The sequence below is a fragment of the Eleutherodactylus coqui genome, chromosome 5 (assembly GCF_035609145.1).
Source record: "Eleutherodactylus coqui strain aEleCoq1 chromosome 5, aEleCoq1.hap1, whole genome shotgun sequence".
In the NCBI taxonomy this organism is placed as follows: domain Eukaryota; kingdom Metazoa; phylum Chordata; class Amphibia; order Anura; family Eleutherodactylidae; genus Eleutherodactylus; species Eleutherodactylus coqui.
In genome coordinates this window covers 34245752-34272985 of record NC_089841.1, presented here as the reverse complement: position 1 = coordinate 34272985, position 27234 = coordinate 34245752, and the positions used below count along the sequence as shown (strand labels likewise).

The 27234-nt window shown below is 42.2% G+C and overlaps 1 protein-coding gene across 1 annotated transcript; it reads left to right on the top strand.

Annotated features, from left to right (window-relative positions):
• Positions 1 to 10443: 10443 nt before the first annotated feature.
• Positions 10444 to 26760, top strand: LOC136629151 (oocyte zinc finger protein XlCOF22-like). Its single transcript, XM_066605303.1, has 6 exons — positions 10444 to 10674; positions 10802 to 10981; positions 11064 to 11187; positions 11270 to 11334; positions 11496 to 11586; positions 25257 to 26760. The coding sequence occupies exons 1-6, from the start codon at positions 10501 to 10503 to the stop codon at positions 26504 to 26506; spliced, it is 1884 nt and encodes a 627-aa protein (XP_066461400.1). The 5' UTR covers positions 10444 to 10500; the 3' UTR covers positions 26507 to 26760.
• The last annotated feature ends 474 nt before the right edge of the window (positions 26761 to 27234 follow it).

Genomic DNA, 27234 nt, shown 5'->3' with positions numbered 1-27234 from the left:
GGTAAATGCTGATTAGTTCCGCACATCAGCTTGGAAGAATTTTAGCCCATTCCTCCATACAAAACAGCTTCAACTCTGTTTTGTTGGTGGGTTTCCTTCCATAAACTGCGTGCTTCAGGTCCTTACACAACATTTCTATAGGATTAGAATCAGGACTTTAGGTCATTGTCTTACTGCATGACTCGCGTTCTCTTAAATCCCCCCCGGCCCCCAAGATAGATGTCCTCATATTATCCTTTAGACTTGGCTGGTATAATTCAGAATTCATTGCTCCATCAGTGATGTTGAGTTGTCCTGGCCGAGATGCAACAAAACAGGCCCAAACCATGATACTACCACCACCGAGTGTCACAGATGGATGGATGGGGTGGGGGGGTTATGTTGTAATATTGTGTTTTTCTTTCTACAAACATAGCGCTTCTCATTTAAGCCAAAAAGCTCTATTTTGGTGTCATTCAACACAAAGTATTGTTCCAAATGCCTTCTGGCTTGTCCAGGTCATCTTTAACGAACTGCAGATGGGCAGCAGCAGCAGCAGCTTTCTCCTTGCAGTCCTGCTATGTACACCACTGTTGTTCAGGGTCCTCATGATGGTGGAGTCATGAACAATGGCTAATGGGAGAAAGGCCTTTAGTTGCTTAGAGGTTACCGTCGGTTCCTTGTGACCTCATGTACTATTATTTGTTTTTCTCTTGGTGTGATCCTTGTTGGTCAACCACTCTTGAGGAGGGTAATCATGGTCTTGAACTTCTTCATTTGTAGACCATTTGTCTGACTGGATGGTGGAGTCCAAACTGTTTAGAGATGGTATTCCAGCTTGATGAGCATCAACGAGTTCCTCAGAAACCTCCTTTGTTTATGCCATGATACACTTCTACAAATGTGTTGTGAAGATCAGACTTCGATAGATCCCTGTTTGTTAAGGCTGCAATCACACGTGTGACCTTTGTCTCTTTCAACTGCGATTAAAAACTATATTCCTTTTTTAAAAGGAAAAACTGCATGTATTGTCAAACTGAATGTGTTTTTAAAGAATACATGCAGTTAAAAAAAAAATGCACACACCGTTTTTGAAAACCACATGGGGTTTTCTTATGTGGTTTTTAATTGCCGTTGAGACACAACAAAAAAGGCACGTGTGAACGCACTCTAAATAAAATGGGTCGCCCACTCACACCTGATTGTCATCCCATTGATTGAAAACACCTGACTCTAATTTCACCTTTAAATTATCTGTTAATCCTAAAGGTTCACATACTTTTCCATTTGCAGACATGTGATATTGGATGATTTTCCTCAAAAGATAAATTACCAAATCTAATAATTTTGACTCATTTATGTAAGGAGAATTTATGTGTTTACCAAGGAGAAGACAATCAGATCTCGTGTAGAAGTCTGGGCCCTTAGGAGAAATACAAATCACACCAGCCTGTTGCGGTATCAAATGATTTCTAATGTATTCAAAGTTGCATGTGGTTTATATACCATAAATGACATCACAGGAAAAGTACATACCTGCAAGATTAATATAATACATAATAGGGTACAACTAAAATGTTTAACATAAGTTACATCTTTTAGGGTGTAACTTTAACATACAATGAAACATCTATGATTTCAGTGAGAATGTATGTAAGGGGGGTCTGGGAGACTGTCTTATCTTCTGTTCTTCTGTCTGTCTCTATCCGTACTATTCACTAGTGTAGAAAATGATTATTTAAACCCCATAACTACTTATACTAGCATCATGCTATATCTTTCTAGTCTACAATCTAATAGAAAAACATTTAACTGATACATTAATCTACAATTTTCTTATCATTCCCCACTTTAGATCAATACATCAACACAGTATCTTAGTAAGGCTATGTCTCAAATACATATATAAAATGGCTTTACCACAGACCCCTGGCTTCCTCAGGCCAAAATCTTTATTAGCACTAGGTCCGGGTTCACACCTCAAGACTAAGTACGTAATTATTTCATATAAAAGTATTACATTGATCTATATGTATAGTTATTCCACCAATTGTATTCAAAATTAGGCCCGCCCCCAAGAGAATCTTGGCCTTGATTTAACATCCAATTAATGCTTCTTTCTTCATATAAAAATTATTGTCCATCATGATATAAAATCTTACCTATTGAAGTGTCAATCAGTTATTTAGCGCAATCCTCCGGTACAATCAGAACACACTGGAATCAAAATGTCACACTTTGAAATCATCAAAGTAAAATGGCGCTTTCTTCGTAGAACTTTTACGCATCACTTGTCATACAGAGGTGGTCACCTGACCCAGTAAGTCATCTTTTTCTTCGTCATCTTGTATATTTTGGAACATAGTTTTGGTGATTTAAGTGTCAATAAGGTTTTGTAGCCGCCCTTTGATACATGGAATACAGCAGAAACCACAGAGTACTAGAATGGAGGCAAATACTAACGCAAAGACTAGTGTGGAGTATACAACTTGTGACCACTGTCCAAACAAGTTTTCAACCAGTCCCTGAATGGATCGTCTGTGCCAGAGTTTTAAGCTAGTTCATTTGTTAATGCATTTAACCCTTCCAGTGCTCAGGTACCATCTGGTGCCATACTATTAGGAATGAAAATACAACAATATCCTCCAATCATTTTACAAACTCCTCATTTTCTGCTAGCAACATATCAAGAGCCATTCTATTTTGCCATTCCATGAGTGAGGTAGGTCCTACTTGCTCCGCTAGGCCCTTCATTGCATCTCTTGTATAATTAACAAATCTCTGTTGATTATAATATATATTTTTAATCCAGTTTACATTTTTATCCACTGCTGTCCACCATGCAAGAAGAGACTCAAAAACCCTGCAGCTATCTGATTTTCACCTTATACTCGTCCAGTACCCCCCTTGGGACCCCGATTTGCGTCAATTTAAACGTTGTTAAAGAAACCTTTGAGAGAGGTGTTCCTAGTTCTCTGGACAGGCCTTGCTACTGCCCTCTGAGGTCATGAGGTGCACATGCATTATTAGCTGTACCATGCACAATCCCCACCAGGGCATGTTCCTGGCACCTGTTTTAGCCGACTGTCACCATACAACCATCACACGTCTGCGCGTGCTCTTTGTTGCTCAGGCCATATTCCAGAAAACAACGTGCCCTTTACTGTTATCCTCTCCGCACAGTATCTCTCAGGCAGACTCCAGTAGTCTGCCATAGTCCCATTACCAGGTAACGCAAAGCAAGTATAATCCCAGGATCGGAGACAACAGCAGATGGTATTTGGTCCCCGCCCACAGGTGGAAGCAGTAAACTCCATGTATAACATGGATCACTTATCTATGAGGTGTAGGTAGAGTTAAGAAGCCTAATCACACATTTTATATTCATCACAGCTTGAACACTGGTCATTAACTTTCATTTATCGTGCGGTCAAGTCTTTCTATCTCCTATAAATATTAATAACCATATAATTCTCTACACACAATGTTTACTGCATAGCATAAAAATTCACAAAACTACTACTACTCCAATCATCTGCAGAGTCGCTTGATCCTCCAACAAACAAACCCCCCTCTGGAATTTCTCTTATGAAGGAGAGGTGATGAAGTAAGATGAACAAAGCTTTAACTGTTTCTTGAATCCTACAAGACCTTCTCACAGAGTAACCCCATTTAGCAAGTATACACACGTCCAACCAATCACAGAACTGACATGTACACAAATAACAGCAAGAACGTACATTTCCTATTCACACAAGTTTATACTAAACTTCATTCATGTTCATCTTCATTACAAGTCTCTTCATTTCACGCAGCAGAATATCACTCTGAGTACTATGTTAGAGAGTCAGTCACACATTTTCCCTCCCCCTCCCTTCACTGTGTGTTTGATATATAACAAATTCTGTGAGACTGGAGGGGGAGAAAGTAGCTTCACAAGGACCAAGCATTCAAATGTAAAAGATGCTTTAACCATTTGTGAGCTAACCCTAACACACAGAACCAGCACTCAAGCTATTGTCTGTTAACTTCATTTAATACTTCTGTAAACTTTCATTCCTTCACTGTCTTATGCCAGTAATATCTGCATCATGTAATAATCCCTTTTTTCTCTGAATAGGCCTGTCCTGCTGCCTACTATCCCTGTTCCTTGTCAGTGCTACTGTCACCCATAGCAACCTGTCCCTTAACTACCTGACACTAATTTTAGGAGACCATACATATTTCTCTGTTTCGACTAAATATCACACAGTATCATACTGATCTTATCTTATAGCACACACTTAAGGTAGACAACATATCATCAAGACACAGAGGACACTGGATGGATTGTTCTGACTATTCCTACACAATTCAGAGAAGGCACTAATCACTGGTGTTGTGTACTACAATCAGTGCAAGCATTGGGCTGCTAGGTAAAAGGTACATCTATGGGAGGTGAGAAGCCCAGATTGCGCTTGGGCGGTGGCCGAAAGTATTACAGCAGGTACTGTACAGACTTGCACTAAAATGGCCGCCAGGGACGTGCCCTGACTAAGAGTACTATCAAGCCAGGCAAGCATCTAGCCACACCTTATTCCTTTGTGTGCAATGCCAACAAGTCCCTCATCTGACACATATCTACCAAAATTGCTTTTGTCACTTCTTCTACAAAAGTTAAATTCAGAGCTCTCCCAGCATCCTCCCATCATGTAGGATCGAGGTAAATATGATGATGACCTCTGACAATTTCAGGGCTGTCACCAATAGCGTTCCCCAGACTCACCAATACTCCGAAAATAAATTCCTTTCATTTTGTCCTTACTGAGGAGGTTCAGGGGGAAGGGATGTGGATTTCTTCACCGGGTTGAGTTGGAGACCACCTAATGTGGAATCCCCCCTTTGTAGCGGCCTGAACTGGAACCCCCTCAGCACGCCGTCCCTAGTCGGCCTGTCTTACCTTTTTACAGTGAGATTGGTGAATCCAGGTCTGCCTTTCAGCAATCTTCATTGCTGCAGTAGGAGTGGTCAAGACTACCTGGTAAGGTCCTTCCCACTTGGCAGTCTTCCAATTCATTTTCTTTATAACCTTGATGAGGACCCAATCACCTGGCATCAATTTCTCTTCCGGATGTACTGGTTCCTCTGGAACAGAGTGAGGGTGCATTCACACGAACGTATATCGGCTGGGTTTTCACACCGAGCCGATATACGATGTCCTCATCTGCAGGGGGGGGGATGGAAGAGCCAGGAGCAGGAACTGAGCTCCCGCCCCCTCTCTGCCTCCTCTCCGCCCCTCTGCACTATTTGCAATGAAAGGAGGTGGGATGGGGGCGGGGCTAAATTCCGTGAATTAGCCCTGCCCCGTCCCGCCTCTCCCCATTGCAAATAGTGCAGAGGGGTGGAGAGGAGGTAGAGAGGGGGCGGGAGCTCAGTTCCTGCTCCTAGCTCTTCCATCCTCCCCCCCCCCCCCCTTCCCTGCAGATGAGGACATCGTATATCGGCTCGGCGTGAAAACCCAGCCGATATACGTTTGTGTGAATGCACCCTTAGAAAGAATGATTTGTTTAGATTGGAACAATTTAGCCATATACTCATCAACAGTTTGATCTGCTTCTGCATCTGTCCTGATCACACTTAATTGAGGTAGTCCATCTGGTTTCCCATACAACATTTCAAATGGACTTAACCCTTCATTGTTAGGTGTGCATGCTGAGTACTGCCAAGGAAGGCAATTTTACCCAATTCCTGCCTGTCTGGTCCAAAACCTTTTTCAGTTTATTCTTTAAGATTCCATTATGTCTTTCTACCAGCCCTGCTGACTGGGGGTGATATGCACAATGATTTTTTAAGTCTACGTGAAGTACTTCTAGCTTAGTGATTATCTCATTCACAAAATGTGTCCCGTTCTCACTATAAATCCGCTCTGGAATCCCAAACCTCGGTATTATTTCCCTTAATAATGCTTTTGCCACTGTAGAGATGTCTGGTTGACTTGTGGAAAATACTTCAACCCATTTGGTTAAAGCATCTATGATAACTAGGCAGTATTTCTTACCTTCACATTTGTTTAATTCTATGTAGTCCATACAAATGTGTTGGAAGGGATACTGAGATGTAGGAGAGTGTCCCCTCCTGGGTCTTATATTCCCTTGTGCATTGTGTTTAGCACAAATAATACAAAAAACAACATTTTTAAAGTAGTTTGTAAACCCATAGACTGTGAATACTTTCCATATGAGTGCTGCAATCCCTCCTGTTGAGACATGAGACAGCCCATGGCTCAAAACGGCTGCATATCTGAATAAAGATTAGGTAAGATAGTTTTTTTTTTCTATTGAGATGTACAACCCATCTTTTTGTACAGCTCCCTTGTCCACCCAATGATTTATTTCTTCTGGTGGGGCATGTGCTTGTATGTCATTGAGTATTTGCATGTCTAACATTGGTGTTTCTGACACATGCATTAGTGATGTTAATGAGGCTGTTTTAGCAGACTGATTGGCCCTCCTGTTCTCTAAAGAGACAGGATCCTGGTTTGTAGTATGTGCCTGACATTTACAGATTGCAAGTTACTTAGGCAATTGTATAGCATCAAGTAACAGTAAGATTAAATCTTTGTGGTTTATGTCTTTCCCTGTGGAGGTGACCATCCCTCTGTTTTTCCATTGTTGTGCAAAAACATGTCTATCAGTGTAAATGTGGGCCTTCTTACCCTGTTCCCACTGACAGGCCTTAGTAAGAGCTACCAATTCTGCCGCCTGTGCAGAGTAATACTTTGACAAGGACCCAGCTATTATGGACTCTTCTAGTGTAACCACAGCATGCGGTGGCGTTGGTGCCATCGAAGTTCTTCCTGGACGACCCATCTACAAAGAGAGTGTATTCAGCATCTACAAGAGTTGCATCCTGCAGATCTGGTCTGAGTAACACCTTATGTGCCATCTCTCCTGGACAGTTGTATGGAGGACCGTCTGAAGAAATAGGCAGTAAGGTAGATGGATGGAGTGAAGTACATCCCTCAGTTGTCAGGTGTGACTGTGAGAGCAGTAGTGTCATGCAGGAGGGATGTCTGGAAAGACTAAGCAATGAGTATAACCAACTGCGTGCCGTACTTTCAGTGTGAGTAGGGGAACAGCACTAAAGTGGCAGAAGGTCTGACTGCTTCAGCTGCCGCTACTACTGCTTGTATGCAGGGTGGTAGTGTTTGGCCACTGGTTCTAGTCTGGAAGAGTAGTATTCCAGCGGTCTGTTTCGCACCATGTTCCTGAGTTAACACAGAGGTCATATATCCTTCCCATAAATCAACAGTTTTAACCTGACAAAAGGCTTCCTCAGAGGGTGCATCCCACTGGATCCTGTCAGCTGCAGCCAGAGGTTCATCATAGATGAGTCTGGTAAGAAGCGCTGTCAGAGATGCATAATGTGGGATCCAGGCTCTGCAGAAGTTCGTCATTCCTAAAAAGAACATCATTTGTTTGTGGTTTTGGACCTCCAGAATTGCTTGCTTCTTAATGTCATCTAAATGCCTACCTTCATCTGACAGATTATACCCCAAATATTTAACCGTTTACTGACAGTATTGGAGTTTTTTCCTGTTTACTTTATGGCCTGGCTTATAGAGAAACCTCAAGAGTGTGATTGTGTCCTCCCTAGAATTGGCCCCACTGTCTGCTGCCAGCAGTATGTTACCCACAAACAGTAGCAGCTGACTTCCTCTAGGAGCCTGGAACTGGGCTAAGTCTGCTGATATTGCCTGGAAGAAAATTGTTGGCGACTCACAATAGCCCTGAGTTACTCTGGTGAAGGTGTACCTAATTTTGTCATAATATATCATCTCAACAAATTTACTGGACATATTCAAGACAATACAATCTGACATTTCACAGGCTTATTTGTCTCTGGGTCTGTTATAACTGGTTCAGAGAGGGATTCCCTGTAGGTCCGACCATTAACACCTCTTACCATGATATGACTGTTACTACATTTTACATTGGGTACATATTGGGATGTATTAATGTCCTGGTGGTTCCTGAGTCCACCAGGAAAGTAATCAGCCACCCATTCACCTGGAGAACTATCTCAGGCAGTAGAAATTGCCAAGAGATCCTCCAAGTGTTTTACATCCACCCCTCCTAGTTCTTTTTTTTCCCCAAGGTGCCTGAGAACATTGTTTCAACACACATTTAAATCCCTGAGCTGCATCCCACCTCTGCTTCTTCCTCTTCCTCTACTTCCATGTCCTCTCGCTGTCCAGTGACCTCTGACTTTCTGAACCATCGTATCACATTCTTTTCCCTGTATAAAAACTCTCACTTTCTTACCCTTTTCTTTGTAAAGCTTTTCTGCATGTTTTGCATATTCCAAAACCTCCTGCAATGATCCCATCCTAATGGTAACCATATATTTCATTATGTAACCTCCTATTTCCTTCTTTATTCCACTTACAAATGCATTCTTTAGTGGCTGATTATATGTAGCATTAGAATCATCTATCTCTCCCTGATTATCCTATGGAAAGGGGTCTACCATCTCCTCCCCTCCCATTCTAATTTCCTTCTACAGAACTCTAATCTGGCCCTAGAATTCTTCTAGCTGCTCTCTCTGTTTTTTTTCCCATTCAATTTGTAACTCCGTATTAACCCTCTAAATTGTTCATCAAACTGTCGGGGGTCTATTTTTTTATATAAGCGTGACAGTTTGGGGCTTCTTTTAACTGGGCTTCAGCAGAGGATAATCCGTATTTCTTCTAATCTTGAGCTGATCTTGTCTGCATTTTATCACATAATTCTTTACAACTAGGGACTTCTAATTTATTTTTAAATCTATATTTCTTTCCCACTTGTCACAATATTTGACATAGTCAGGATTTAACTTGTGCATGTAATTAATAATTATAATTAATAAACTCCTTCGAGGACTTCTTGTCGTTGGCAACAACAGAGACATGCACAGGAGAATGCCTTCAGTTTGTATTTCCCATTGTTAGTAATTAAGTTCTTGATGTAGATTTAAAAGACAAACAATATAAAACAGGCCTTTGGACACTGAAATATACAGCGGAAATGCAAAGGTTCCTGACCGGAATCAGTGCTTCGCTATATACACGAAGACTCCTTCTTGCCTTTCTGAGTAGGGCCTGTGAACATCGAACACAATCGAAGGTCTTGTCTGAAAACAACCCACACACTTAGGTTGGTCCTTAATGTGTCCAAGAGGTCAGTGCTCATGTATTGGATCAGCTTATCTCAATCGCTAACATTTGCTTCATACAGAATAAGACAACAATACAAATATTACAATATGTTAGTAGGCGGCCGCCCTCTTTGTTTATTCTTAGTTACTCTATAACACAATATCAAAGAAAAAGAAGTAGTAGGAACATAAGAAGTAAAACTCATGGACACCACTGTGTCCCATGACATCCTCTTTTTTTACGTGCTGCACAGAGTAATTCTTTTCTGTAGCCTTCTCACAATGGCTATGGCCTCACATAGACTACTGCTATTGCACCTTGACAACAGAAGAAGAAAGAGAATGTAAGCAAGACAGAGGTCTTTTAATTATGAGAGAGTACTTCAGATCCACCTATTAACAGCCAGACTGTCCTTTTCCTCTGCAGTGAGTTTTTCCGGCTCAAAAGACCAAATACGTAAGGAGAATTTATGTGCTTACCAAAGAGAAAACAATCGGATCTTGTGTAGAAGTCTGGGCCCCTAGGAGAAATACAAATCACACCAGCCTGTTGCGGCATCAAATGATTTCTAATGTATTCAAAGGTGCATGTGGTTTATATATCATAAATGACATCATAGGAAAAGTATATACTTCGAAGATAACTAAGAATACATGATAGGGTACCACTAAAATGATTCACATAAGTTACACCTTTAGGGTGTCATCATGGCTTTTTCCAGCCACAACTTGTTTCTCACACACAGTGCTTTGCTTTTTTTATCACCCTCCTTACATTTTTCACACCTCTACACAATCCATACAGACAGTAGTTAGGTGTTACATAATTCGTTCCGTTTTTATTTTTCTCAAGACAGTAATGGTGTCCTGATTTATGCCCCCATCAGTAATAACGCTGTCTTTATTGCCCACATAAGTATTAATGCCACTTTCTGCCTTCATAGTTAATAATCCCAACCATTCTGCTCCCATAGGTAATACCACCTTTATTAGCCCCATAATTAACAATGCTGCCCTTTCTACTGCCATAAACAATAAAGCCCTTTTATGGCCTGTTTTGATGGTGGAAATAAAACTGCATACTTGCCTGCTTTTCTCCCCAATCCATTCAGGACTGCTGATTCTTAATTTCGGGTAGTGCGGGTACATGCTGTCACATGACTGCTGTGGCCAAAATCATGCGGACATAAACGAGTGCTCTAATTGTTCTAACAATAATCCGGACCTGGTTGTAAAGGTGAAATAAAGAGGTGATTACACGGTGGATGTGCTGTCTCTATAGTAATATCTCCTCCATTTTTCCCCCTTATTTTCTTAAGTAAAAGTTATTTTTAAATTGTATTTTCTATGGACTTTACATTTTCTCATCTTTTAACCCTAAAATACAGGAACAACTGTTGCTATTTTCTATATAAAAGAATTATCCTGATTGACCCATCAAGGATGGAGAATGACAGAGCTAGGATGGTGGAGAGTGTATTGAATCTCACCCTAGAGATACTCTTCCAGCTTACTGGAGAGGTGAGAGATTCTGATGATGTCACATTACTTCATTCTTATCTATGGTAATAACAGATGATGTCACTGGAGAGGTGATGGATTCTGGAAATGTCTATAGTGATATTTATTACTGTCTCTCCATATACAGGATTACACAGTAGTGAAGAAGACCTCTAGCGATGGCTGTCAGGCCCCTGTGTGTAATGAAGGGGGAAGACCCCTAAGCCCTATTACTGGGCCCCTACTTCACCCTCTGATTCATGAGGACATCAATGTACAGCAGATTCTAGAACTCACCAACAAAATGATTGAACTGCTGACTGGAGAGGTGACGCTGCAGGGAATGCTGGGACATTATACAGTAACAGCATTGGAGGCTTCTGGGTGATGACTGTATATTGTGTTGTCAGGTTCCTAGAAGGTGTCAGGATGTCGCAGTCTTTTTCTCCATGGAGGAGTGGGAGTATTTAGAAGGACATAAGGATCTGTACAAGGAGGCCATGATGGGGACCCGCCAGCCGCTCCCATCACCAGGTAATAGACAGGACTAAATACATGGGGACTTTATGATCTGTATGTAAAGAATGACTTCAGTGTCTGTCTGTGTTTCCTGCAGTTCCATCCAGTAAGAGAAGCCCACCAGAGAGATGTCCCCGTCCTCTTTTTGCACAGGACCATCAGGTAGATGGAGATGGCCCTCTGATCTGTAGAGGGGCTATAAAGCTCTTGCCTTAAGTCCTATTAGATGTCTTCTACATGATGCTTAATGATTATTTCATGATTATGACTTCTCCAACCGTCTGCTGACTTTTACAATATTTGTCTCCCAACTTTTGTATCAGGATGAAGATCTGACCAATATTAATACTACAGAGACAAATGTGAGGGGCGATCAGCAGTGTAAAGAGGGGATTCCTACAGGTAACCACCCAGGTGAGTAGTAACAACTAAATACAGCAAAGAGGAATCACAGATTCTCCTCAGTCACCGGCTGCTGATAGTTATGTAGATTTATAAGCTCTGGGATCTGTCATTTTTCGCTGGATGTTCCCCATTCAGCCGGAGTACATACTAAATGTGGATGACATGTGATACTGTTATAGGTGATAACACACGATGGGCATCTATAATATGGGTGTAATTATGGGCACCACATCGTAATAATGATGTGATTATCTTACATTATCTTATCTTTATTAAATATTATTCTTTTAGTCAACGCCCACTTTTCAAGCTTTTCTAGATTTTTTTGAATCCTCACTCTCTTCACTAGTGTTAGCTATTCCTCCTAGCTTAGTGTCATCAGCAAATTTGATCAGTTTCCCATCAATTCCCTCCTCCCAGATCATTTATAAAAATGTTGAACAGCACTAGGCCTAGGACAGTCTTGTGGTACCCCACTTGATACATTCTTGCGCTTGGATGTGCAGCCATTTATGACCCCTCTGAGTATGATCACTCAGCCAGTTGTGAATCCACCTAACAGTTGCCTTGTCAATCCCATATTTGGTCATTTTTTTCATTAAGTATGGTATGAGATACTTTGTCAAATGCTTTATTAAAGTCAAGATATACTAGATCTACTACATTTCCCTGATTAACCCAGTTGGTGATTCCGTCATAGAAGGAAATTAGATTTGTCTGGCATGACTGGTTTGTTACAAACCCATGCTGGCTCTGGTTAATTACTCCATGTACTTGCATACATGCTGTTTAATAATTTGTTTAAAGTTCTTTTCCAGTATAGAAGTCAGGCTCACAGGCCTGTAGTTTTCTGGATCCACCTTCTTTCCTTTTTTAAAGATGCGGACAACATCTTCTGGGACTAGTGGTTCAGCAATTACCTCTGTTGCTTCCTTTAGTATCCTAGGATGTAATTCATCTGGACTGTGAGACTAGAATTCATTTAAGTTAGCTATGTGTTCCCTTACCATCTCTCTGCTTGTAGATAGCCATCATTCTTTCATTCCCCCAAGTAGCACAGGGAAGACCAGTAGATGTTCCAACTACTTTCTGAGAGAAAACAAATACAATATCAGTAAAGAGGGGTTTGGTTTAAAAGATACGGTATACCTCCCTAAAAGTGTTTTTTTTTTTTGTTTTGTTTTTTTTAGAGCATGCCTGAAGTTTTGTGTAACAGGGATTGTTCAGAGTAGTGCATTCCAGAGGACTGGTGCTGCTCTGGAGAAGTCTTGGAGACAGGAAGGAGAGGATCGAATTAAATGGGCACATAATCTGAATTCATTAGGTGCATGGTGCGGTGCTGTGGAGGACTCTATGGATGCAGGTAGTGAGTTTAAATTGAATTCTGTAGTTGATGGACAGCCAGTGCAGTAAATGACACAGGGCAGAGGCATCCAAATAGCATTTGGACAGGAAAATGGGCCTGGCGGCTGGATTCAGGATGGATTGGAGTGGGGAGAGTGGTGTGGGCAGGCCGATTTATCGGCGAGTTGCAATAATCAAGCCAAGAGGGGATGAGGGCAACAGTGAGCATTTTTAGCATGTCCACAGTGAGAAAGAGGCAGATTCTTGCGATGTTCTTGAGGTGCCGATGACCTGTTCGGGGGAGAGATTGGATGTAGGGGGTAAAGGAAAGATCAGTGTTGAATATAACCCCAAGACAACGGGCATGCTGTATGGGAGTCATGGGGGTATCACACCCTGGAGATGTCAGGATGAGGTCGGTTAGTAGAGGGCGGAAAAACCAGTAGGTCAGTTTTTTGAGAGGTTCAGTTTTAGGCAGAGAGAGGACATAGTGTTAGGGACAGCGGACAGGCAGTCGGTGGCGTTCTGGAGGAATATGGCTGTGATGTTACACGAAAAGGTATATAACTGGGTGTGATCAGCATAGAGATTGTACTTAAAGCCAAAACTCCTGATGGTTTGTCCAATAAGAGCTGTGTAGATGGAGAAGAAGAGGGGGCCAAGGACCGAGCCCTGGGGGACCGCAACAGGAAAGGGAAGAAGAGAGGAGGTAGAGCCAGCAGAGGAGACACTAAAGGGGGGGTCAAATAGGTTGGAAGAGAGCCGGGAAAGATCAGTGTCCTTTAGACCGATGGAGCGAAGCATACTGAGGAGGAGTTGATGGCCAACAGTGTCAAATGCTGTGCAGAGATCGAGGAGGATCAGTAGGGAGTAGTCGCCCCTCGATTTGGCTGTCAGGAGGTCGTTTGACACTTCTGTAAGGGCAGTTTCTGTTGAGCATAGAAGGTCATTAGCTCCTATTAGGAAAAGTATAGAGGAGTGCAAAGCACCCCCAAAAAAGAGTTTGCTTGGCGCTCCTGATGGTTAGTATACTTGATCTATTTTTCTGTTTGCGTTGGAAGCAAATACAAAGTGCTGTATAATATATAGCAATCAGCTGTTTATTATAAAGAGGATTAAAAAACTGCAACGTGTTTCGGCATATGGTATGCCTTTCTCAAGTAGAATAGTGCATTATTAGACAAACATATATAATGATACAGTTGAAAACACTTACATCGTTAATGATCCATTCCCTTCTGTGAGACACTCGGAAAGGTGTAGCGCGTGATGTCATCAATAATTGACGCCGCTGATCTTGCAGCTCTCACTGGTAGAAGTGGTCTGTTCTCTGGGATGTTTGCGACTTGGTGGTAGGGGACGTAATCATCTGACGATGGTGCCTGCCCCACGACGCTTCCCAGTGGGAGTAATATTCAAAGTAAGAAACATAGCCGCCAAATACATTTCATTACATAGTCTAAAAAACACATATTTATATAATAAAATTATCTAAAATATAAGTTTAGCATGTCCTCTAAAATATTATGTCTCAAATATTAGAATGCCCGTGTTGCTAGATAGCATAGGGAAAAAGGTAAAGATATGGCTCTCACTATAGGATCTAGTATCTGAGAACTATATACATATACATCAGATTCACATATAAAAATAATTTGGTTGCCAGTGCTATGCGTGTTTTTTTTTCTTTCTAGTTTCTACCATATTTTTCTAGCATTTCATTGAGACTGTTTGGTGACGAGGTGTTCAGTGTGTAGATCCAAAACCTCTCTTTGTTTTTTAATTTGGTAAATGATCGGATTTAATTATTTTTAATGGGGTAGCGAGGGGTCCTTATTATGCATTTCAAGGAAATGGCATGATAAACTATGTTACGTGAATCCATTAGTGATGTTTGATCTATCTTTGTTGAGACCAGTTCTGAAAGCATTTATTGTTTTCCTATGTACTGCAGACCACACGGGCATTCCAGTAAGTATACAAGTATACTATATGGCTTGACCCGCAATTAAGGGACTGTTTTAATTTGATCTATTTTTTTTTCCTTCTTGAGTATTGGTTTGTATTTCATGTGTGCCATGCTGACTTATACTACAGCATTTCCATCTTTGTTGTTCACATCCGCTATAGGTGTGTCCAAAAGACAGTTTCATCATAGATTTGTGGTTTCTCTTCTTGGATAGGATGGAGTCACTACTTTTTCTATGGTTTTATTTTTTACAGAAGTTGATACTCAGTTTTTCTTCAATGCATGTTTGAAGAAATGGTTCCTTGTTCCAGAATATTCCAGTGTTTTCTAAGAATTCTTTTGAGTGAGCTATGGTGAATGCTATATTTTGTGATGAAGAACAGTTGACCTTTTTTTCTCTTATTGAACCTCTTTTTTTCTGTTCTTTTGTTCCCTGTGGTTTTTCTTGTTCTTTTATAGTCTTCATTTAAAACTTTCTTGTATGTGGTTACTATTAGGCTATTTGGGTAGCCCTTCTTCTTAAATCTTCTACTTAAAATTTTGGCTTGTCTTTTTATATATTTCTATGTTTGTACAGTTTCTTTTGATGCATGTAAATTGACCTTGTGGGATATTTAGTTTCTAGTTCTTTTGAATGGCAGCTTCCAAAATTGAGGTAGCTATTGGCGTCAGTTGGTTTAAAATGGGTCTGTGTTATTATTTTCCCGTCTTGTGTATATATATTTCTAGGTCTAAAATATGGCTTTGTCTTTATGTATGTTTTCGGTAAATGTCAAGTTGCATTTATTTTTGTTCAGGTTGATAATGAAGTCTATCAAATACAGTTTTTTTTCTTCTCAAATCATTAGGATGTCATCAATAAGTCGTTTAAAAAATATTAACCTTTTATTTAAAAAGTGTTTTTTTTCGAAACCGCACATAACAGCAATGTTCGCGTATGAAGGCTCAAATTTGGTGCCCATGGCAGTCCCTTACAGTTGAATATAGAATTTATCTTCAAACATAAAATAGTTGTTTGTAAGTAGGAGTCTTATCGCTTGCAAAATAAAAATGTTTTTGACTGGTTGGCATGAGTGCGTTAGTGTCTAGAAAATATTTGGCCGTCTCTATTCCCAGGTCATGTGCAATGTTGGAATATAGGGCGCTGACGTGTAATGTACACCATATGTATCGATCCAAGAGATTCCTTCTAATAATTTTAATATGTGAGCTGTGTCCTTCAGATGCGATGGAAATTAGACTACATGTTTTTGTAGGTGCATATCTAAGTTCTCTGATAGGCCACTTGTTAGTGAACTTATGACTGCTATTATTGGGCGTCCAGGGGGTTCTTGCAGATTTTTGTGAATTTTCAGCAGTTGATAAAAATATAGGAGTTCTGGATTTTTTATGCAGATGTAATTTCTCTCTTGTTTTGATAGGCATTGATTAGAATAAGCTTCATTGATTATGGTAAACATTGATGTAGTCATTGGGTTTGTAGGGTTACTTTTAAGTTTTCTATAGTATTTAGGATCCCCCAGGATCCTATGGGATTCTGCAGAATACTGTGTTGCATCCATTATGACGATTCCTCCTCCTTTGTCCACTCGTTTTATAATGAATTTTTTGCAAAATTTTCCAAGGTTTGATGTTGATCGTTTGTTGAATAGTGATAAGGTTTATAGTTTGTCTGACACGTGGTCCGTAAATCTTTTAGGGTGTGTTGCTAGAACGTCTCTATGTAGTTACCTCTGCTTTCTAAAGGGTAGAAATTACTTTGTGGCTTTAAATTCATCATAATGAGTTTATCTATATGGTATGGAATTCTTAAGGTGCAACCTGGTTTAGTTTTTCGATGTTTATAATGATGATTAAGAGTTAATTCACGTACATATTAATTTAGGTCTACAAAAAAATCGAATGGGTCTGATTGGCGTGAGGGACTGAAGGAGAGGCCTTTTGAAAGCACTTTTTGATATTGAATAGTGAGAAATATTGAAAATTCCACATGTTTGGCATTCTATTGAATTTAGTTTTTCCATATTTTCTATTTTCATCGCCCTTTTTTTGTGTCGTTTTTTTTTCTTTGTCGTTTGCCTCCTCTTCTTCCTCTCCTTTTTTTGTTTCTTTTCTTGGGCCTCTTGGAACACTGAAGTAGAGGGTAGAAGTATGAGATCTTTGATTGTATTACTGGTAGTGGGTCTGTCTTCTTTCTGCTTGTCTTCAATGATACAATCCTAGGTGTTAGGGGTTTTCGTAGGTTTGGAATTTTTATTATAGAGTTTATCACCTGAGAGAGAGGTGTACTTGTCCCTAAAAAAGAGAGGCAAGGGGGAGTGATGTCAGGGGTCTGGCGCAGTAGATCCTCTTCAATATTCAATGTGGGTGTTTCTATATTGTCTGGGAGTCTTGGTTATTTGGGTGTAATGACCTCTATAGATGAAGGTGTTTGGCAGGGAATAATGATGTGTGAAACATCTATTATGATACCCAATACAGGGGAAGATCTCACTAGTATCCTTAAACACGTGAATGTATTCGGGTTCATAGTAGCTGTGAGTTCTGAAGTCGTATTATGTTCTGGACCTATGTAGGTTAATGAGACAGTCTTAATATGGCTGGTACAGAGTGAGGGCAGGGGAGATGGAACCAGAGTAATTTCTGCAGAGTTGTTAACTGTATTTGTAGTCTTTGGTATTGCTGGGTCTACTTAATTTGAAGGTTTGTTATGTGTGTGTGTGTGTGTATATGTATATGTGTATATATATATATATATATATATATATATATATATATATATATTGCGCTATCTATTTTTGGGGGTGGTAGATTAGCTCCTATTAGACTTCTAGAATCCAGATTGTGGAGACATAGACCCAGATAACAGGAGATTCCTTGGAGGATGGAAGGTTGGTGCTATGAGTGTCAGGAATGCTTCTCTCCAGGGACTGGAAGGAAGAAACCTGGATGCTGAATCATCATTTGTCATTTAACAATTCTCCTACAGTTCTGCTCCAATGGGCTGCACTGTACCTTTTAAGTTGCAAGCTGGAGACCCTTCTTAAAGAAGAGCCAAGCCGTGATGATGCTCCAACACTGCCTTGAAGAAGTTTCTCTGACTAGTGAAAGGGGTTCGCACTTCAATGATGACATGGGTAGTGAAATGATTAGTTTCTTATCTGCCCATAGGATGCAGCTGTTGCACTGCCACTGTAGATGAATGATAGGATGGCACTGTCCCCTTGTGACTGCAAGCAGTGATGTGGCTTGATTATACTTTTTATATTTATGGTTCAAACATTTTTTATTTAGTCTGCCATTAATAAACGTTAGTTACAGTATTATGGAATGGTGTCATGAATAAACATTTATAATTAACAAATACTCAATCTGTCTTCATTTTCCATCCACGTTCTCAGTCTGTGAGGCAGTTTCTTCATTTTTCGGTATAGACAAACCTTTTTAACAACAACAGGCCCTGGCGGGCTAATAATTATATGTTTCACATAAAATTATAAACAACAAGGAAAAAAAAAAGAAAAAAGGGAAAAAAAAAAGGAAAAGGGAGAGAAAAAGGAAAAGAAAAAAGAGCGGGACGTGGGGGTGGCAGAACGGGGGCAGGTAGGAGGTATGAGGGGATGGGGAACAGGTGACCCTGGTTTGGGATAGGTAGCAATAGAGGTGTGGTTTATGGAATAGTAGAGCTGACTATGGAGGGGGTTGTGGTTGTTGGTAGAGCTCCGCTGTCAAGCCACGTGTTTAGGTCGGGAGAGAGACGAAATTGGTTCCAGACCAACCACGTAGCGATATATTTGTTGTGTCTCATCTCGTCTTTTGCGCAGAGTTCCTCCATGTGTCTTATGTGGTCTAGGGCTTCCAGCCACTTCAACCTTGAGGGGGCTGTCGTAGATTTCCAGTTTCTGGGGATTGTTTGTCGCAGGGCCAGGACGAAAAATCTAAGTAGGGAACCTTTAGAGCTGGCTATTGAACCTGGGAACATGGAGAGTAAGGCCATTTCTGGCGTGAAGGTGATTTCACATCTGCATATACCAGAGTACAGAGTATTGACCTCCCTCCAGAGGGGGCGGATCTGGGGGCAAGACCACCATATGTGAACTAGTGTTCCAGGTTCTCTTTGGCATCTCCAGCAGGTATCCGGGTACTGGGGGAATATCCTGGCTAGTCCCGTCGGGGTGCGGTACCATCTTGTCAGAATTTTATAGTTCAATTCTTGCAATTTACTGGACATGTTTAATTTGTGGGTTAGAATGTATGATTTCCTCCATGACTCCTCTGGGGGTGCAATTCCGAGGTCCCTCTCCCACTCCCTCTCCAGGTCTTTGTTACTATTACATGTGTCTTCCTCTATTAACATCTTGTACAAAGATGATATTTTTTGTTGAGTTGAAGAGGCCGATAGGCACATCTTCTCGAAGGTGGTCAGAGGGTGTCTTATTTGGTGTATATCGCCTAAGGCCCCCGCGTAGTGTCGCAGCTGTAGATATTGGAACCACGCTCCGGGTGGGGGTCTTTGTCCTTCCAGCAATTCGTGTAGTGTTTTAAATCCGTCCCCTTGAGTTATGTCTCTAACCCTGAGGATTGTATCAGTGATAACGCTAGTTAGAGTGGTACCCTTTAGGAAATTAGGAATATCTATGTTACCAACCAAGGGAGTGAGTGGGCCCGGCCTGTGGATCATGCTCGCTTTAGTCGCTGATTTTAGCCAGGTTGAGACCAGATCCTCTATAAATGGGGACCAGCCCAAGCCTTTGTGTTTCCCATTGCCTGGGACCCATAAGAGTCCCTTGCCATTAAAGGGAACAGAGTCTTGTTCGGTCTCTACCCATATTTTCTGGGCTCTGCTATGAAATAAGTCTAGGATCCGTTTGGACAGTGCCGCTTTATGGTATAAGGCGACGTTTGGGATGCCCATGCCTCCCCGGTCCTTGGGACCAGTGAGGGCTCTCCAATTGCGCCTGGGTCTGCTGTTTCCCCAAATGTGAGTCATGATGGCTTTCCTAATCTGTGATAGAAAGGACCCAGGTATGTGGATGGGCACCGTTTGGAACAGGTAAAGAAACCGCGGTAACACATTCATTTTTATTGTATTTATTCTGCCAAACCATGACATGGGGACCTGTTGCCATCTCTTAAAGTCTGTTTCTAGTGTGGCGAGAAGGGGTTTAAAAATTTTTTCGAAGAGCATGTCTAGATTTTTTGTGATCGTGACACCTAGGTATTTAAGATCGTCCTGCTTCCATTTAAACGGGAGAGTAGGTTTCAAAGCTTCCACCTCCGAGTCTGCTAGTGTGACATTAAGGATTGTTGATTTGTTGAGATTCACTTTAAAGTTGGAGAGTTTCCCAAACCTTTTAAATTCTGCAAGAATGTTAGGGAGAGCGATTCTGGGGTTTGTTATGTATATCAATAGGTCATCCGCATATAGGGCTATTTTATTTTCTTTGTTACCTATTCTGACGCCGCTAATGTTGGTGTTTGCTCGGAGAGCGTTCGCCAGGGTCTCCATTACCAGGATGTACAGGAAGGGAGACAGGGGACAACCTTGTCTCGTGCCATTACGTATTTGTATGGGTGACGAGAGTTGACCATTGACCCGAACTCGAGCGGAGGGGCACTTATATAGCGCCATTATCCAGCTCCTGAGTCTCGGACCCATGCCCGCCCGCCCCAGCACCGCCTCCAGAAACCCCCAACCCACCCTGTCAAACGCCTTTTCTGCATCCACCGAGAGTAGGCACAGGGGATCCCCGGAGGCGCGCGCCCGCGACACGAGGGCAAGCGTTCTAATTGTGTTGTCCCCTGCCTCCCTCCCCGGGACAAAGCCCACCTGGTCCTTATGAATTAGTGAGGGAATGTGTGACTGTAGGCGGGTAGCTAAGATTTTCGAGAAGATCCTAGTATCCACGTTTAAGAGGGATATTGGTCTATAACCGCTACAGGATGCGGGGTCCTTTCCTGTCTTGGGGATAACCGTGATCACAGCTTGTAGGGCCTGGGCGGGGAAGGGGCAGGAATCAGATATGGAGTTGAATGTTTTGAGCATTAGGGGGGCCAAGTCCTCTGCAAAAAGTTTGTAGAAGCGTGGCGTAAAGCCATCTGGTCCCGGGCTTTTTCCGATTTTCAGGGATTGGATGGCCTCTTTTACTTCTTCAAGGGTGAGGTCTCCCTCGAGCTCGCTTTCCTCCATTTCTGGAATGCGTTTGGGAGCAAAATTAAGTAGATAATTATCTCTATCCTGTAGTAGGGCTTCATCTTGGTTCCCTAGCCTGTCCGTCAGGTTATATAGGTCATGGTAGTATTTATGGAAGCCATTTACTATTTTAGCGTTTGTGTTAACTTGGCCCTCGTCTGGCGTATTAATTGCAAAGATATATGTCTGTGGAGGTTTTGGGTTTAGTGCTTTTGCTAGCCCTTTACCGCTTTTATTCCCGTGTTCATAGAAGTACCCTCTAGCTCTATCCCGTCGGCACAAAGAGGCCTGATCCAGCAGCTGTAGGATTCGGCCACGTATTTCTGAGATTTCAGACGCTCTCGCGTTCAGCGGGTCTCTCTTATTTATGTTTTCAAGGTGGGTCATCTGGGACAACAAATCCCTCAAAGTGGTGTTCCTTTCCTTCTTCAGTCACGCCCCATGGGAAATAAAGATTCCCCTGAGTACGCATTTGAGGGCTTCCCATTTTATAGGGTCTGATGTGTTGTCTGTTGAGTGATCTGTGTTGAAATTTTCAATGGCCTGTTGTATCGCTTGTGTGCAAGCTGAGTCCGACAGCAGGTTGTCGTTTAAGCGCCAATTGATGTTGGTAGTGTCATGTGTGGCGCGTCGGATCGATCCCCAAACCGGAGCGTGGTCTGACCATATAAAGGGGCCAATGGTACTTGAGGGGTCGCGGTCTAGTAGTCTATGTGAGATGTATAAGTAGTCTAGGCGTTGGTATGAGTTATGTGACGGGGAGAAAAAGCTATAGTCTCTCTCTTTAGGGTGCAGAATCCTCCATAAATCAATGAGCCTAAGACTAGCCAGTTCCTTGCGTAGCCTACGTAGTGACGTGTGTGGGATTACAGACTTACCCCCAGAGGAGTCGAGTAGAGGTTCCATGCAGAGGTTGAAGTCTCCACCTAGCAGTATATTGGAGCCGTCCGCGAAGGTCCTCAGGGCCCCCAGTACCCGGATTCCAAAGCGCACCTGTGCTTGATTTGGGAAATATATATTAGCGATAGTTAAAATTTCGTTATAGATTTGGATTTTTAGGAAGACGTATCTTCCGTCTTCGTCCATTAATGACGAAATAAGTTTGTGAGGAAGTTGCCTATGTATGGCTATCGAGGTTCCTCCCGCTTTTTTGCTGGGATGCGGGCTATGGTGCCATGTTGTATAATTTCGGTTTTTACATTTAGGGATTTTGTTTGCTTGGAAGTGAGTTTCCTGCAAGAGCGCAATCATAATTTTTTGCCTGTGCAAGTGATCCAATATTTGCCCCCTCTTGGCGGGTTTATTTAGCCCTCTCACGTTGTATGTGCCGAATGTGATACTAGCCATGATCTATATTCAGGTGGGGGAGTTGTTTAGTAACCAGGGTGTAGTTGGGTCGGGTGACAGAAAAAGAGTAGAAAAGAGGATAGGAGAAAGAAAGGTTTACAAGAAAAAACCTTTTGCGGCATTCAGCGGCCGCATACGCCATCATGGTGAGAAGTGTTGTGGTCGCAGCGCTGTGCGACAGCTCACCTTAGGTAGGGAGTGGTAGAGTGCTCGGCAGGACAGGACCGGCCCCCGCCCCCACCCCCCGGGATAATTGCTATAACATTTGGGGTACCCAAGAGGGTCCCTGTAAATAACCTCCAAACGGCAACACGGCAACAGTTCGGATCAAGTGATCCGGTATTTAACGGGAACTTAAGAAAGTTATGAACGGCAAATGAGATCCATCTTCCGGCTTCCTTTGTCTCTCTTCAGTGTAGTTTCTGGCCAGTCCTTCTCATGGGGGCTTCACTGTGGGATAGATGGCATCAGGTGTCCGTTTCAGGTCCTCTGCGGCTTTCACGGCGCTGTTTGGGTGGGACCGTCTGCCAGTGCTCTTGGACAGTTGGGGATAGCAAGGTTGGGGTGCTTGGCCAGTCAGGGAGTGCGATCATGGGGAGTTGGAGGATCCCCAGAAATTTAGGGAGGTCTCCTAACATGCGGAATGTAGCTGACTTGCCTTCTTTTCTGGCGGTCAGGGAGAATGGGTATCCCCAGCGATATGGTATGTCCCTTTCTCTGAGCAATGTTAGCAGCGGCCTCAGTGCGCCCCTGAGGCGGAGCGTGTGGCGTGCGAGGTCTTGGAGTATGATGAGAGGTTTGCCATTGTGCATAAGGTCCCCCTTTTCTCTGGCGGCACGCATAATGGATTCTTTTTCTCTAAAGAAATGGATCCTGCATATTATGTCCCTTGGTCTATTTGGGTCGGTCGCCTTGGGTCCCAGCGCCCTGTGTATCCTGTCGATTATGACCGGGTTGTCCGGTGCGCGATCTAGTAATTGCAGGAAAAATGTTTGCGCCCACGTCTCCAGTTGGGGGCCATCTACTTCTTCGGGTAAACCCCGGATGCGAAGATTGTTTCGCCGATTCCTGTTCTCCAGGTCGTCTATATACATAGTCAGGTTGGCGATTTGGTCTGTTTGATATTGTATGGCTTGCCTATGTGATTCTAAGATGGCCGCCGTGTCTTCTTGCACCTCCTCTACCTGCAGCAACCTGTGTCCCATCTGGTGTATGTCAGAGTGGATACGATCAAGGGCTTGTTTGTTTGATGTTTCAAATTTTTCGAACAGCGCGTGCAGCTCGCTTTTTGTGGGGATCGACATTATGTGGGTTTTCCACTGCTCAGTGTCTTTATTGGAGAGTTCCCCTTTATGTGCATTATCTGTTGGGCTGCTGGGTGCACTGCTCTCAGGGGATACCGACCACCCCAGTGAATCATTGCCCCTGTTGGTGCTAGGGGAGGTACAGTGTGCAGCAGGTGAAGCTGCTGCTGGTGTGCCTGTATGTGCTGAGGGGGAGTCCATGTTGGTGTAACTCACGGTTCTGCTGCTCTCTCCTGCTTCTCCTGGTGCCTCAGGTGCGGGGTCCTCTCGCGCTGGAGGTTCCTGCTGCGTTGTGCCTGTTTGCTTCTCCCTCTGTGAGGTGCCGAGGGACGGGGACCGCAGCGGTTGCTGAGCCGGGTTGTGTTGTGCGGCGCTCGGCGGAGGGGACTGTCGGGACCCACGTGACCCTGTGGGAGCCGGCGCCGGCGCCATCTTGGCCGGGTTCCCGCCGCTCTGGGCGCCGATAAATCGCTCCAGTGCCCCTTTTCTGCCGCTCGGAGCCGGCGTTTTCGTTCCGGGGGTGATCTTCTTGCCCATCCTGTCCTGAATGGGCGGAATTTGCCGCTCTGTCGGAGGTTGCTGCCCGGGGAAGGTGAGTACAGCGGGAGCGCGTCTCACATGCGTCCTATCTCGGCATTAGCTAGCCACGCCCCCCCTACTTTTTATATTTAGAGTAGGAGGGGCCACATAATGCCATTAGCTAGAATCTGGTGTATGCAATGTGGTTTACTCTGGGGGTTAAGGCAATTTTGATCCTGCTGTAGTGGCTGCTGCACTAGGGGACTGACCCTGAATAGTCATGAAAATTGAGGTCATGGTGACTGCAGTGATCCTGAGAACAGCCCAAGGAGTGGGCAGGAGGAGTTTCCCTCCCACCTAACCCAAGTTTTTGTGCAATAGATCACCCATTTGCGCGAGGAGAAGGGAGTCTCCCTTCTTCATAAGTAGAGTAGCGGATGCAGATGCAATAGTTGCAATTGACGTCAACCAGGCCCAATAGAAACATGTCTCAGTACTCCAAACACATATAATATCTAGATAAAACTTTTTTTTAAATCTCTCTTTGGGGCAGAAAAGCCCCCAAATGAATCTTCAATGTAACCATATACCCCAATATCCTGGTTTCCTCCTATCCTTTTCTTTGTTTATGATAAAGTGCATGTACCTTTCGGGTAACTGTGTGAGATAGACACTACCTAATAGCACTAACTCAAATAAACCTTATAGTCCTCAACTGGGCATTTACTAGAAGCATGGAGAGAGGTACACTGACATATGAATGTATGAAGATGTAGGCTTCACCACCGAAGGTAAAAACTACAAGATGACAGCTTGGTGGCAGAACATCATGATCTACTGGTCCTCTCTCTGAGGTCTACTGTTATCTTGTGATCTGATGTGGTTTTAACTGTTTATTAGCATTTTGCAATGCAACTCGTAATTTATATAGAAATGTTCTAAAATATCAATATTATTTTTAATTATGTTCAATAATAGTAAAATCAGCTTTATGTTTTGGCAGATGACTGCAGCGGGAGCTCAGAGGGACGTCTGATATCTGCAGATTTTGAAGCAGAGGATAATAGTAGACAAGATAGAGATGAAGAAACTGCCATTATCCGTGATATCACCTCTGCCCCTCACAGCAAAGATCCATCATCTGATCCTCTTATACAGGTCCCATCTTCTGATTCATCAGTAACTGATAAGCAGAGGAAAAGTCACAGAAGACTAGAACGTCAAAGAGCTCACAGAGGAGAGAAGCCATATTCATGTTCAGAATGTGGGAGATGTTTTACTAGGAAAGCACATCTTGTTAGACATCAGATAAGTCACACAGGAGAGAAGCCATTTTCATGTTCAGATTGTGGCAAATCTTTTACTACCAAAGCATATCTTGTTGTACATCAGAGAAATCACACAGGAGAGCAGCCATTTTCATGTTCAGATTGTGGCAAATGTTTTACTAGGAAATCTAATCTTGCTGTACATCAGAGAAGTCACACAGCGGAGCAGCCATTCTCATGTTCAGAATGTGGCAAATTTTGTGGTAACAAAACAAACCTTATTATGCATCAGAGAACTCATACAGGGGAGAAGTTATTTACATGTTTAGAATGTGGGAAAAGTTTTTTACAGAAATCAAAACTTGTTAGACATCAGAAAATTCACACAGGAGAGAAGCCATTCTCATGTTTAGAATGTGGAAAATGTTTTACTGTTAAAGATCACCTTGTTAAACATCAGAGAACTCACACAGGAGTGAAGCCATTTCCATGTTCAGAATGTGTCAAATGTTTTACTAGCAAAGCAAATCTTGTTGCACATCAGAGAACTCACACTGGAGAAAAGCCGTATTCATGTGCAGAATGCGGGAAATGTTTTACTCAGAAATCAAATTTTGTTATACATCTGAGAAGTCACACAGGGGAGAAGCCATTTTCATGTTCAGAATGTGGGAAGTGTTTTTCAACTAAGCGAGATCTTGTTACACACCAGAGAATTCACACAGGAGAGAAGCCATTTTCATGTTCAGAATGTGGGAAGTGTTTTGTAAATAAACCACATCTTATTACTCATCAGAAAATTCACACAGGAGAGAAGCCATTTTCATGCCCAGAATGTGGGAAGTGTTTTGTAAATAAACCACAACTTGTTACTCATCAGAGAATTCACACAGGAGAGAAGCCATTTTCATGTTCAGAATGTGGGAAGTGTTTTACTCAGAAATCACAATTTCTGAACCATCTAAGAACTCACACAGACAAGTAACTATTTACTTTTTTAAAATCTGTGTATTTGGCAAATTAGTACAAGAAAAAAAATTCAAAAAGGTAACTTGATGCACAGAAATTTTCTTAAAAAATGGCATTGACTTTTTCTGGGCATTTTTTGACATTTCTTTTTCAGCAGAAACGTCTATAGTTGAATTTTATTTAAAGATCATTAAGGCGTTTTTCAATTTGCTGTAAATTTGTGTGTGTAATATGCAGAGAAGAGAACCCATTGATTTCAATGTATAGAATAAAGCAAGAAAAAGAGATATGTGAAAACGTTACTTGCATATATTAAAGATACCGGCCATTTATTAGAAATCCTTAAAATGAACATTGGCACAGTTCTTTTTTATGGTGTACTTTGGACATAGAGGCCCTTTATTCTAATATTTCACATAAACAAGGCTTGAAAGCTATTAGTATGGTCCTTGATGAAGATCCTCTTATGCCCATTCAACAGAAAAGCTTCATATTGGAAGCTATTTCATTTATTTTAATCAATAATTATTTTTCATACAATAAGGATTTTACAGACAAATTCATGGCACCGCAATGGGCACAAAATGTGCGCCCAGTTTTTCGAATCTTGTGGGGATCTTTGAACGAAATAAATTTTACGACCCACGTATAGTGCTATACAAAAGATATATAGATGACCTTGTGATGATATGGAAGGGTGATATGAAAGACTTGAGAGATTTTATTAAGATTTTAAATACAAAT